Here is a 16,323-nt window from a genome sequence, read left to right as displayed (position 1 = left end):
CATCTGTGCGCTAATGGCCCGTCAGTCACAAGCACCAAGGAAAGGAGCAAACATCACACAACATCAGAAAAAGTGCAGAAATAATACAGGTTGTCAAATATTACTGCCCACAACCGAAAGAAAATCACAGCAACATCATCATCATCACCATCATCATCATCACCATCATCATCCATGCACCCGCAACTATCTGCCAAAAGAAAGGAATGTAAAAATGTATATGAAACCAGTATAATACTGCTCCTATGTACAAGAATATATCTACTATAATACTGTCCCTATGTACAAGAATATAACTACTATAATACTACCCCTATATACAAGAATATAACTATTATAATACTGCCCCCTATGTACAAGAATATAACTACTATATTACTGCCCCTATGTACAAGAATATAACTACTATAATACTGCTCCTATGTACAAGAATATAACTACTATATTACTGCCCCTATGTACAAGAATATAACTACTATAATACTGCCCCTATATACAAGAATATAACTACTATAATACTGCCCCCATGTACAAGAATATAACTGCTATAATACTGTCCCCTATATACAAGAATATAACTACTATAATACTGCCCCTATGTACAAGAATATAACTGCTATAATACTGTCCCCTATGTACAAGAATATAACTGCTATAATACTGCTCCTATGTACAAGAATATAACTACTATAATACTGCTCCTATGTACAAGAATATAACTACTATAATACTGCCGCTATGTACAAGAATATAACTACTATAATACTGCCACTATGTACAAGAATATAACTACTATAATACTGTCCCCTATATACAAGAATATAACTACTATAATACTGTCCCCTATGTACAAGAATATAACTGCTATAATACTGTCCCCTATATACAAGAATATAACTACTATAATACTGCCCCTATGTACAAGAATATAACTGCTATAATACTGTCCCTATGTACAAGAATATAACTACTATAATACTGCCCCCTATGTACAAGAATATAACTGCTATAATACTGTCCCCTATATACAAGAATATAACTACTATAATACTGCCCCTATGTACAAGAATATAACTGCTATAATACTGTCCCTATGTACAAGAATATAACTACTATAATACTGCCCCTATATACAAGAATATAACTACTATAATACTGCCCCCTATGTACAAGAATATAACTACTATAATACTGTCCCCTATATACAAGAATATAACTACTATAATACTGCCCCTATGTACAAGAATATAGCTACTATAATACTGCCCCCTATGTACAAGAATATAACTACTATAATACTGCCCCTATGTACAAGAATATATCTACTATAATACTGTCCCTATGTACAAGAATATAACTACTATAATACTGCCCCTATGTACAAGAATATAACTGCTATAATACTGTCCCTATGTACAAGAATATAACTACTATAATACTGCCCCTATATACAAGAATATAACTACTATAATACTGCCCCCTATGTACAAGAATATAACTACTATAATACTGTCCCCTATATACAAGAATATAACTACTATAATACTGCCCCTATGTACAAGAATATAGCTACTATAATACTGCCCCCTATGTACAAGAATATAACTACTATAATACTGCCCCTATGTACAAGAATATATCTACTATAATACTGTCCCTATGTACAAGAATATAACTACTATAATACTGCCCCTATGTACAAGAATATAACTACTATAATACTGCTCCTATGTACAAGAATATATCTACTATAATACTGTCCCTATGTACAAGAATATAACTACTATAATACTGCCCCTATCTACAAGAATATAACTGCTATAATACTGCCCCTATATACAAGAATATAACTACTATAATACTGCCCCCTATGTACAAGAATATAACTACTATAATACTGCCCCCTATGTACAAGAATATAACTACTATAATACTGCCCCCTATGTACAAGAATATAACTGCTATAATACTGCCCCTATATACAAGAATATAACTACTATAATACTGTCCCTATGTACAAGAATATAACTACTATAATACTGCCCCTATATACAAGAATATAACTACTATAATACTGCCCCCTATGTACAAGAATATAACTACTATAATACTGCCCCCTATGTACAAGAATATAACTACTATAATACTGCCCCCTATGTACAAGAATATAACTACTATAATACTGCCCCCTATGTACAAGAATATAACTACTATAATACTGCTCCTATGTACAAGAATATATCTACTATAATACTGTCCCTATCTACAAGAATATAACTACTATAATACTGCCCCTATGTACAAGAATATAACTGCTATAATACTGTCCCTATGTACAAGAATATAACTACTATAATACTGCCCCTATATACAAGAATATAACTACTATAATACTGCCCCCTATGTACAAGAATATAACTACTATAATACTGCCCCTATGTACAAGAATATAACTGCTATAATACTGCCCCTATGTACAAGAATATAGCTACTATAATACTGCCCCCTATGTACAAGAATATAACTACTATAATACTGCCCCTATGTACAAGAATATAACTGCTATAATACTGCCCCTATATACAAGAATATAACTACTATAATACTGCCCCTATGTAGAAGAATATAACTACTATAATACTAATCCTATGTACAAGAATATAACTACTATAATACTGCCCCCTATGTACAAGAATATAACTACTATAATACTGCCCCTATGTACAAGAATATAACTACTATAATACTGCCCCTATGTACAAGAATATAACTGCTATAATACTGCCCCTATGTACAAGAATATAACTACTATAATACTGCCCCCTATGTACAAGAATATAACTACTATAATACTACCCCTATGTACAAGAATATAACTGCTATAATACTGTCCCTATGTACAAGAATATAACTACTATAATACTGCCCCTATATACAAGAATATAACTACTATAATACTGCCCCCTATGTACAAGAATATAACTACTATAATACTGCCCCTATGTACAAGAATATAACTGCTATAATACTGCTCCTATGTACAAGAATATAACTACTATAATACTGCTCCTATGTACAAGAATATAACTACTATAATACTGCTCCTATGTACAAGAATATAACTGCTATAATACTGTCCCTATGTACAAGAATATAACTACTATAATACTGCCCCTATATACAAGAATATAACTACTATAATACTGCTGCCTATGTACAAGAATATAACTGCTATAATACTGCTCCTATGTACAAGAATATAACTACTATAATACTGCTCCCTATGTACAAGAATATAACTGCTATAATACTGCCCCTATGTACAAGAATATAGCTACTATAATACTGCCCCCTATGTACAAGAATATAACTACTATAATACTGCTCCTATGTACAAGAATATAACTACTATAATACTGCTCCCTATGTACAAGAATATAACTGCTATAATACTGCCCCTATGTAGAAGAATATAACTACTATAATACTAATCCTATGTACAAGAATATAACTACTATAATACTGCCCCCTATGTACAAGAATATAACTACTATAATACTGCCCCTATGTACAAGAATATAACTACTATAATACTGCCCCTATGTACAAGAATATAACTGCTATAATACTGCCCCTATGTACAAGAATATAACTACTATAATACTGCCCCCTATGTACAAGAATATAACTACTATAATACTACCCCTATGTACAAGAATATAACTGCTATAATACTGTCCCTATGTACAAGAATATAACTACTATAATACTGCCCCTATATACAAGAATATAACTACTATAATACTGCCCCCTATGTACAAGAATATAACTACTATAATACTGCCCCTATGTACAAGAATATAACTGCTATAATACTGCTCCTATGTACAAGAATATAACTACTATAATACTGCTCCTATGTACAAGAATATAACTACTATAATACTGCTCCTATGTACAAGAATATAACTGCTATAATACTGTCCCTATGTACAAGAATATAACTACTATAATACTGCCCCTATATACAAGAATATAACTACTATAATACTGCTCCCTATGTACAAGAATATAACTGCTATAATACTGCTCCTATGTACAAGAATATAACTACTATAATACTGCTCCCTATGTACAAGAATATAACTGCTATAATACTGCCCCTATGTACAAGAATATAGCTACTATAATACTGCCCCCTATGTACAAGAATATAACTACTATAATACTGCCCCTATATACAAGAATATAACTACTATAATACTGCTCCCTATGTACAAGAATATAACTGCTATAATACTGCTCCTATGTACAAGAATATAACTACTATAATACTGCTCCTATGTACAGGAATATAACTGCTATAATACTGCCCCTATGTACAAGAATATAACTACTATAATACTGCTCCTATGTACAAGAATATAACTACTATAATACTGCTCCCTATGTACAAGAATATAACTACTATAATACTGCTCCCTATGTACAAGAATATAACTACTATAATACTGCCCCTATGTACAAGAATATAACTACTATAATACTGCCCCTATATACAAGAATATAACTACTATAATACTGCCCCTATATACAAGAATATAACTACTATAATACTGCTCCCTATGTACAAGAATATAACTGCTATAATACTGCTCCTATGTACAAGAATATAACTACTATAATACTGCTCCCTATGTACAAGAATATAACTGCTATAATACTGCCCCTATGTACAAGAATATAACTACTATAATACTGCCCCCTATATACAAGAATATAACTACTATAATACTGCCCCTATGTACAAGAATATAACTACTATAATACTGCCCTCTATGTACAAGAATATAACTACTATAATACTGCCCCTATATACAAGAATATAACTACTATAATACTGCTCCCTATGTACAAGAATATAACTGCTATAATACTGCTCCTATGTACAAGAATATAACTACTATAATACTGCTCCCTATGTACAAGAATATAACTGCTATAATACTGCCCCTATGTACAAGAATATAGCTACTATAATACTGCCCCCTATGTACAAGAATATAACTACTATAATACTGCTCCTATGTACAAGAATATAACTACTATAATACTGCTCCTATGTACAAGAATATAACTACTATAATACTGCTCCCTATGTACAAGAATATAACTGCTATAATACTGCCCCTATGTACAAGAATATAACTACTATAATACTGCCCCTATATACAAGAATATAACTACTATAATACTGCTCCCTATGTACAAGAATATAACTGCTATAATACTGCTCCTATGTACAAGAATATAACTACTATAATACTGCTCCTATGTACAGGAATATAACTGCTATAATACTGCCCCTATGTACAAGAATATAACTACTATAATATTGCCCCCTATGTACAAGAATATAACTACTATAATACTGCTCCCTATGTACAAGAATATAACTACTATAATACTGCTCCCTATGTACAAGAATATAACTACTATAATACTGCCCCTATGTACAAGAATATAACTACTATAATACTGCCCCTATATACAAGAATATAACTACTATAATACTGCCCCTATATACAAGAATATAACTACTATAATACTGCTCCCTATGTACAAGAATATAACTGCTATAATACTGCTCCTATGTACAAGAATATAACTACTATAATACTGCTCCCTATGTACAAGAATATAACTGCTATAATACTGCCCCTATGTACAAGAATATAACTACTATAATACTGCCCCCTATATACAAGAATATAACTACTATAATACTGCCCGTATGTACAAGAATATAATACTATAATACTGCCCCTATGTACAAGAATATAACTACTATAATACTGCCCTCTATGTACAAGAATATAACTACTATAATACTGCCCGTATGTACAAGAATATAATACTATAATACTGCCCCTATGTACAAGAATATGACTACTATAATACTGCCCCTATGTATAAGAATATAACTACTATAATACTGCCCCTCTGTACAGGAATATAACTGCTATAATACTGCCCGTATGTATAATGTGAGTAGGTGGGGTAATGCTGTGTATATTACTGATTTCGTTCTTATCTTTGCTCCTCTCGGCAGGACACTTACTTCCTCTCGGTGAAGGCCTTGTACACGGTTGGGTACAGCACGTCCCTCGTGGCTCTGACCACGGCTATGGTGATCTTGTGCCGCTTCAGGTAGATTGCGGTGTTTTTCATCTTTATGTTTTTTCCTTTAATGATCTGATATGAAAAAGAGACACAAATTGTTTTAGGCTTAGAAGGGACGTCCGACTTTTCACAGGTTGTCCCTCTCCGCTCCTGATTTCGGCTGACCCCCTGCGGTCACAGCCGGGTCTGTGATGTCACCATCCTGTATATTCCCCGTATTTCGGACCCTGCTCGCCGCCCTCTTTCTCGCACTTTTCGTACATTTTGCCAGTAATGGGCGCTCTTACTCCTCTCCGCTCATTATTTCCTCCCTCTGTGGATTTCTCCCACTGATGTTCGGGGTTTTGGACTCCGGTGTTTTTACAATGGGATAATGGGGGAAATTGGGCAATTTTACTAATGGAGTGCGGAGGACGCGTCTGTCTCCAGGGACCAAGAAACAAAGAGCGGCACAAATAATGTCTGATAATCACCGGTACGAGATTACAGCACCGGCATCCGAGAGTCCGGCCCCTGATCATCTGCAGGTCCTTACACAGAAGATACAGTATAATGCCGACATGTAGTGCAAAAATATGCATGCTATACAGTGCAAAAAAGAACAGTGTCATACAGTAACATGGTGAAACAATGTTATACAATACTGTCCTCACCATAGACTGCAAGATAATATACTGTATACTGTCATACAATGACTAAATACATTATGAGTATTATGAGGTCACTGTGTCAGTATTATGTGGGCACATTAAGTGGTCACTGTATGGCATGGCAGTATTATGTGGGCACATTATGAGGTCACTGTATGGCAGTATTATGTGGGTACTTTGAGGTTACTGTATGGCAGTATTATGTGGGTACTTTATGAGGTCACTGTATGGCAGTATTATGTGGGTACTTTATGAGGTCACTGTATGGCAGTATTATGTGGGTACTTTATAAGGTCACTGTATGGCAGTATTATGTGGGTACTTTATGAGGTCACTGTATGGCAGTATTATGTGGGCACATTATGAGGTCACTGTATGGCAGTATTATGTGGGTACTTTATGAGGTCACTGTATGGCAGTATTATGTGGGCAGTGGGCACATTATGAGGTCACTGTATGGCAGTATTTTGTGGGTACTTTATGAGGTCACTGTATGGCAGTATTATGTGGGCACATTATGAGGTCACTGTATGGCACTATTATGTGGGTACTTTATGAAGTCACTGTATGGCAGTATTATGTAGGCACATTATGAGGTCACTGTGTGGCAGTATTATGTGGGTACTTTATGAGGTCACTGTATGGCAGTATTATGTAGGCACATTATGAGGTCACTGTGTGGCATTATTATGTGGGTACTTTATGAGGTCACTGTATGGCAGTATTATGTGGGTACTTTATGAGGTCACTGTATGGCAGTATTATTTGGGCACATTATGAGGTCACTGTGTGGCAGTATTATGTGGGTACTTTATGAGGTCACTGTATGGCAGTATTATGTAAGCGCATTATATGATTCCTGTATGGCAGTCTTATTTGGGAACGGTTTGGTGCTATTAGTAAAGTACGGCAACATTATGTGGTATGGTTATTATTGTATCGCAGTATTGTATGGGCACTTTAGGAAGTCACTGTATGGCATTATTATTATTATTAACTAAATGATCACTGTATAGAATTTAAGGGGTTTTCACTACAGGACAATTCCATCTTATTAAATTCAGTGCCGCATAGAAAAATGAAATCTATTCTCATCTCTTATAGTGGAGCAATCACATGACATGTCATTGTAGGGTCACGAGACTGCTGCAGCCAATCACTCATTGGCTGCAGCGCTCGTGTGCTGTAACATCGCTAGTACAGGAGGCTGGGATATGTATAAGGTTTTGTTATTTTTCTCAAGAGGAACTGGGCATTAAGAAGAGGCTGTCCAAGGAGTGGGGAACATTAATATATTGTTACTGTATGATGGTATTATATGACTCCATGACTCCTTGGCGATACTATAATGTCCAGAATAAACTCCCCTGTGGCAGAGCTATGTGACAATGTATGACACGATGCATTACACAATATACTACATGGCAGTGCAATGTATGATGTTGTGATTTATATGGCAGTAATGCCGATCTGGCGGTATTATTTGTTTAATACTGTGTCAGTTTTACTTTTTTTATAACTTTCTTTCACAAACATTGGTCCCTTCACTCGTTTTTTGGACTTTTTGTGCATATTTTGGCCATAATGTGTATTGGAGACATCAGCGGGGGAATATTTGTGAACTTGTTTCTCTGTTTTACTGTTTAGGAAACTTCACTGCACCAGAAACTTCATCCACATGAACCTGTTCGTGTCGTTCATCCTGAGAGCGATATCCGTGTTTATCAAAGACGAGGTTCTGTACGCCGAGCAGGACAGTAACCACTGCCACGTGTCCACCGTGAGTGCAATATATATATACATATCAGAAGCATACACAGGAAGGAGGAGGGGCTGGATACTGGGAGAGGCTGCGAGAGGGGAAGAGAGAGCTGATTAATTCACAGTCTGGACACAAAACACATGATATTTATACACTTAGTGAGACATGTGATGTTTCTATCCAGCAGCACAGTGTGGATGAATCCTAAGCAAGCAGAATTATGATTTCAGCTGTGGATATGAACTGTATATACGGTATATGCAATATTTGAGGGTAGTCGACCTCATTCATTTTACATGTGTTTTTACACTGTTTTAGTATGTTTTTTTATGCTTTTTTTCAACTTGGTGATTATGCATTTTCAATATTCTAATTTGAGGTTTAATTTTTTTTTGCAAATTTCCACTGCAAAAACTTCATGAAAAAAATAAATAATTTTTTTTTTGCACTTTTTTTTGCATATTTCCACTGCATGAAAAAAATAATTAATAAAAAAAACCCATAAAAACTATTGAAAAAAAATAAATTTTTATTATGATTTACATGCAGAAAACTCTCCAAAGATTAGACACGGCTTTTTTTCTAAAATGCACAGGTTTTTCTCAGTCAAATGAATGGAAGCAGATTTGATATTTTTTCATGTGGATTTTATTGCAGAATCTGCTTTAAAAAATGTAAAGAAAACGCTGTGTGAACATGCCCAAAAGGGTAAAAAAAAAAAATTCTGCATTTCTGGATTGCATAAAAAAGGCACATAATGAGGCTGTGGGCCTAAAAAATGCCATTTCATGTATCCACTACAATGAAGACTATAAACAAATGACTGAATGATTAATTTCCCTTTATAAATCAAACAAGCAAAAGTTTTCAAAACTTCCAATTTGCGCAAAAAGGTTTCATCAAAAATTCAACTCACCCCTCAAAAAATTAGTCCTCATAGGATGATGGCAAAGAGGATAACGGTGATGATCCAGGGCTGGTTAAAGAAGGCATAATTTAAGTTTAATATTTTCAGAATTCCTTATGGGATTTGAAGCTCTGTTTTACTTTGAGGAGCTCACGGCAAAGATTTATACAGTCACCACTAGAGGGAGCTCACTGCATACAGATTTATACAGCCACCACTAGAGGGAGCTCACTACATACAGATTTATACAGCCACCACTAGAGGGAGCTCACTACATACAGATTTATACAGCCACCACTAGAGGGAGCTCACTACATACAGATTTATACAGCCACCACTAGAGGGAGCTCACTACATACAGATTTATACAGCCACCACTAGAGGGAGCTCACTACATACAGATTTATACAGCCACCACTAGAGGGAGCTCACTACATACAGATTTATACAGCCACCACTAGAGGGAGCTCACTACATACAGATTTATACAGCCACCACTAGAGGGAGCTCACTACATACAGATTTATACAGCCACCACTAGAGGGAGCTCACTATATACAGATTTATACAGCCACCACTAGAGGGAGCTCACTACATACAGATTTATACAGCCACCACTAGAGGGAGCTCACAATATACCGATTTATACAGCCACTACTAGAGGGAGCTCACTACATACAGATTTATACAGCCACCACTAGAGGGAGCTCACTACATACAGATTTATACAGCCACCACTAGAGGGAGCTCACTACATACAGATATATACAGCCACCACTAGAGGGAGCTCACTACATACAGATTTATACAGCCACCACTAGAGGGAGCTCACTACATACAGATTTATACAGCCACCACTAGAGGGAGCTCACTACATACAGATTTATACAGCCACCACTAGAGGGAGCTCACTACATACAGATTTATACAGCCACCACTAGAGGGAGCTCACTACATACAGATTTATACAGCCACCACTAGGGGGAGCTCACTACATACAGATTTATACAGCCACCACTAGAGGGAGCTCACTACATACAGATATATACAGCCACCACTAGAGGGAGCTCACTACATACAGATTTATACAGCCACCACTAGGGGGAGCTCACTACATACAGATTATACAGTCACCACTAGAGGGAGCTCACTACATACAGATTTATACAGCCAACACTAGGGGGAGCTCACTACATACAGATTTATACATCCACCACTAGAGGGAGCTCACTACATACAGATTTATACATCCACCACTAGAGGGAGCTCACTACATACAGATTTATACAGCCACCACTAGAGGGAGCTCACTACATACAGATTTATACAGCCACCACTAGGGGGAGCTCACTACATACAGATTTATACATCCACCACTAGAGGGAGCTCACTACATACAGATTTATACAGCCACCACTAGAGGGAGCTCACTACATACAGATTTATACAGCCACCACTAGGGGGAGCTCACTACATACAGATTATACAGTCACCACTAGAGGGAGCTCACTACATACAGATTTATACAGCCAACACTAGGGGGAGCTCACTACATACAGATTTATACATCCACCACTAGAGGGAGCTCACTACATACAGATTTATACATCCACCACTAGAGGGAGCTCACTACATACAGATTTATACAGCCACCACTAGAGGGAGCTCACTACATACAGATGTATACAGCCACCACTAGGGGCAGCTAACTACATACAGATTATACAGTCACCACTAGAGAGAGCTCACTACATACAGATTTATACATCCACCACTAGAGGGAGCTCACTACATACAGATTTATACAGTGACCACTAGAGGGAGCTCACTACATATAGATTTATACAGCCACCACTAGGGGGAGCTCACTACATACAGATTATACAGCCACCACTAGAGGGAGCTCACTGCATACAGATTTATACAGCCACCACTAGGGGGAGCTCACTACATACAGATTTATACATCCACCACTAGAGGGAGCTCACTACATACAGATTTATACAGCCACCACTAGAGGGAGCTCACTACATACAGATTTATACATCCACCACTAGAGGGAGCTCACTACATACAGATTTATTCAGCCACCACTAGAGGGAACTCACTACATACAGATTTATACAGTCACCACTAGAGGGAGCTCACTACATACAGATTTATTCAGCCACCACTAGAGGGAACTCACTACATACAGATTTATACAGTCACCACTAGGGGGAGCTCACTACATACAGATTTATACAGCCACCACTAGAGGGAGCTCACTACATACAGATTTATACAGCCACCACTAGGGGGAGCTCACTACATACAGATTTATACAGCCACCACTTGGGGGAGCTCACTACATACAGATTTATACAGCCACCACTAGAAGGAGCTCACTACATACAGATTTATACAGCCACCACTAGAAGGAGCTCACTACATACAGATTTATACAGCCACCACTAGAGGAAGCTCACTACATACAGATTTATACATCCACCACTTGGGGGAGCTCACTACATACAGATTTATACAGCCACCACTAGAGGGAGCTCACTACATACAGATTTATACAGCCACCACTAGAGGGAGCTCACTACATACAGATTTATACATCCAGCACTAGGGGGAGCTCACTACATACAGATTTATACAGCCACCACTAGAGGGAGCTCACTACATACAGATTTATACATCCAGCACTAGAGGGAGCTCACTACATACAGATTTATACAGTCAGCACTAGAGGGAGCTCACTACATACAGATTTATACAGCTACCACTAGGGGGAGCTCACTACATACAGATTTATACAGCCACCACTAGAGGGAGCTCACTACATACAGATTTATACATCCAGCACTAGGGGGAGCTCACTACATACAGATTTATACAGCCACCACTAGAGGGAGCTCACTACATACAGATTTATACATCCAGCACTAGGGGGAGCTCACTGTTAACAGCCACCACCCAGTAAAGATGTAGGATTTTACATTTTTTACATTTGCACTCTGTGGACCATGTTAATTGGACCAGAATTCATATTAAGTGCATTTCTTCTAAGAGGATAGCGATGTTTTCATGTGTATGGAAATGATGGTGCTATCCAGGGACACGTGAGAAATCAGTTCAGACTTGTAGATGATAAGTGATAAGCGTGTAAAGTTGGAGACGTGCGAGCAGAGGAAAGTTCCTTCTCCCTAATGGATTTCATGCATTAATTATTTCCATCCTCTGGATACATTTCCTTAGAAAATGTTACATTTTGCTGTTACCATCTTTTACGTACAGAAGATTTCAGAGTGAAAGAAGTGGGAAACGTTTTGGATTTAGTGGTGACCCATGTTGCTTTTAGCTCAGTGGTTGTCAGTTGTTGCAGAACTACAAATCCTAGCATGCTCATCTTGTCTGCAGCTATAACTTGTTTTATTGGTTAGCCCCGCCCCCGAGGAGCTCAGATTTCAGTTTTTATGCACAAATCTGTTCAGATCAACAGAATTAACTCCGTTTTCTCTTTTTTTTTCTTTTTCCAGGTGGAGTGTAAAGCCGTGATGGTGTTTTTTCACTACTGTGTCATGTCCAATTATTTCTGGCTCTTTATAGAAGGACTCTACCTCTTTACGCTTCTGGTGGAAACTTTTTTCCCGGAGAGAAGATATTTCTATTGGTACACGATCATTGGATGGGGTATGTGTCCTCCACACATGTGATGCTAAAACAACCATAAAAGCGGGGGATATGTTCTATATGATATAAGATTAACCCCATACTCACCACTAGTGATGAGCAATCTATGCGGCCCCATTAATGACACGACGCCATCATCCTAAGAAAAAAGTGGCGCAGGGTTGTGGGTCGCTGATGAAATATTTATCCAGCGCTTCTGCCCATGTTCAGAGTCTGAGCGCAGCGTTTAATAATTCACGGTGCGGCGCGGTGCGTCCGGTCGAGCCGCCGCTGTACGATATTTATTTGCATTTTAATTACAAGCTTGATATCAGAGGAGCGGATCCTGTCCGGGACAATTTATTCAGGACCTCGGCTTTGGTTTCCGTTTTACACTTCAAAGGAATCGTCGGTGACGCCGGCGTCGGATTCTTGGAATTCTGATTCATCTTCGAGGTTTTCATCATCGGCCGCGTTCTGCTTTTATCTCGTTTTTTTCTGCGTTCTTGAGCTTCAGGTATAAAGTGAATCCTCTCATCAAATATCACATATTCTGTAGTCACCGTCCCCCGGGAACAAGCAATATACAATATATATACAGACACCGCACCGGTCACAGCCGGAGCAGCGTCACTATGATCAGTACATCTAAGCCCCTTATTTCTAATACAGTCACCTGAGCCAAGTATCTAATCCTCTCCTGTGTGATACTGTCTGCTGAGCCGTGTATCTAATCCTCTCCTGTGTGATACTGTCTGCTGATCTGTGTATCTAATCCTCTCCTGTGTGATACTGTCTGCTGATCTGTGTATCTAATCCTCTCCTGTGTGATACTGTCTGCTGATCTGTGTATCTAATCCTCTCCTGTGTGATACTGTCTGCTGAGCTGTGTATCTAATCCTCTCCTGTGTGATACTGTCTGCTGATCTGTGTAGCTAATCCTCTCCTGTGTGATACTGTCTGCTGAGCTGTGTATCTAATCCTCTCCTGTGTGATACTGTCTGCTGATCTGTGTATCTAATCCTCTCCTGTGTGATACTGTCTGCTGAGCTGTGTATCTAATCCTCGCCTGTGTGATACTGTCTGCTGATCTGTGTATCTAATCCTCTCCTGTGTGATACTGTCTGCTGAGCTGTGTATCTAATCCTCTCCTGTGTGATACTGACTGCTGATCTGTGTATCTAATCCTCTCCTGTGTGGCCCTGTCTGCTGAGCTTTGTATCTAATCCTATCCTGTGTGATACTGTCTACTGATCTGTGTATCTAATCCTATCCTGTGTGATACTGTCTGCTGAGCTGTGTATCTAATCCTATCCTGTGTGATTCTGTCTGCTGAGCTGTGTTTCTATTCCAATCCTGTGTGATACTGTCTGCTGAGCTGTGTATCTAATCCTCTCCTGTGTGATACTGTCTGCTGAGCTGTGTATCTAATCCTCTCCTGTGTGATACTGTCTGCTGAGCTGTGTATCTAATCCTATTCTGTGTGATACTGTCTGCTGAGCCGTGTATCTAATCCTCTCCTGTGTGATACTGTCTGCTGAGCTGTATATCTAATCCTATCCTATGTGATACTGTCTGCTGAGCTGTGTATCTATTCCTCTCCTGTGTGATACTGTCTGCTGAGCTGTGTATCTAATCCTCTCCTGTGTGATACTGTCTGCTGAGCTGTGTATCTAATCCTCTCCTGTGTGATACTGTCTGCTGAGCTGTGTATCTAATCCTATTCTGTGTGATACAGTCTGCTGAGCTGTGTATCTAATCCTCTCCTGTGTGATACTGTCTGCTGAGCCGTGTATCTAATTCTCTCCTGTATGATACTGTCTGCTCATCTGTGTATCTAATCCTATTCTGTGTGATAATGTCTGCTGAGCTGTGTATCTAATCCTATCCTGTGTGATACTGTCTGCTGAGCTGTGTATCTAATCCTCTCCTGTGGGATACTGTCTGCTGAGCTGTGTATCTAATCCTCTCCTGTGTGATATTGTCTGCTGAGCTGTGTATCTAATCCTCTCCTGTGTGATACCGTCTGCTGAGCTGTGTATCTAATCCTATCCTGTGTGATACTGTCTGCTGAACTGTGTATCTAATCTTATCCTGTGTGATACTGTCTGCTGAGCTATGTATCTAATCCTATTCTGTGTGATACTGTCTGCTGAGCTGTATATCTAATCTTATCCTGTGTGATACTGTCTGCTGAGCTATGTATCTAATCCTCTCCTGTGTGATACTGTCTGCTGAGCTGTGTATCTAATCCTATCCTGTGTGATACTGTCTGCTGAGCTATGTATCTAATCCTATTCTGTGTGATACTGTCTGCTGAGCTGTGCATCCTATCCTGTGTGATACTGTCTGCTGAGCTGTGTATCTAATCCTATCCTGTGTGATACTGTCTGCTGAGCTGTATATCTAATCCTATCCTGTGTGATACTGTCTGCTGAGCTGTGTATCTGATCCTATCCTGTGTGATACTGTCTGCTGAGCTGTGTATCTAATCCTATCCTGTGTGATACTGTCTGCTGAGCCGTGTATCTAATCCTATCCTGTGTGATACTGTCTGCTGAGCTGTGTATCTAATCCTATCCTGTGTGATACTGTCTGCTGAGCGGTGTATCTAATCCTATCCTGTGTGATACTGTCTGCTGAGCTGTGTATCTAATTATATCCTGTGTGATACTGTCTGCTGAGCTGTGTATCTAATCCTCTCCTGTGTGATACTGTCTGCTGAGCGGTGTATCTAATCCTATCCTGTGTGATACTGTCTGCTGAGCTGTGTATCTAATTATATCCTGTGTGATACTGTCTGCTGAGCTGTGTATCTAATCCTATCCTGTGTGATACTGTCTGCTGAGCTGTGTATCTAATCCTATTCTGTGTGATACCGTCTGCTGAGCTGTGTATCTAATCCTCTCCTGTGTGATACTGTCTGCTGAGCTGTGTATCTAATCCTATTCTGTGTGATACTGTCTGCTGAGCTGTGTATCTAATCCCATCCTGTGTGATACTGTCTGCTGAGCTGTGTATCTAATCCTATCCTGTGTGATACTGTCTGCTGAGCTGTGTATCTAATCCTCTCCTGTGTGATACTGTCTGCTGAGCTGTGTATCTAATCCTATTCTGTGTGATACTGTCTGCTGAGCTGTGTATCTAATCCCATCCTGTGT

The 16,323-nt window shown here is 38.4% G+C and overlaps 1 protein-coding gene across 1 annotated transcript in view; it reads left to right on the top strand.

The window, feature by feature from the left end:
* The window catches only part of LOC142243644 (pituitary adenylate cyclase-activating polypeptide type I receptor-like), a 275,726-nt gene that overhangs the window by 208,767 nt on the left and 50,636 nt on the right, over positions 1-16,323 (top strand). The window contains 3 exon segments of the mRNA XM_075315754.1: positions 6,113-6,210; positions 8,481-8,613; positions 13,030-13,183. Coding sequence (XP_075171869.1) covers positions 6,113-6,210; positions 8,481-8,613; positions 13,030-13,183 — 385 coding nt within the window.

The sequence above is a fragment of the Anomaloglossus baeobatrachus genome, chromosome 6 (assembly GCF_048569485.1).
Source record: "Anomaloglossus baeobatrachus isolate aAnoBae1 chromosome 6, aAnoBae1.hap1, whole genome shotgun sequence".
In the NCBI taxonomy this organism is placed as follows: domain Eukaryota; kingdom Metazoa; phylum Chordata; class Amphibia; order Anura; family Aromobatidae; genus Anomaloglossus; species Anomaloglossus baeobatrachus.
The sequence above is the reverse complement of the archived record's forward strand: the minus strand, read 5'-3'. Positions and strand labels throughout refer to the sequence as shown.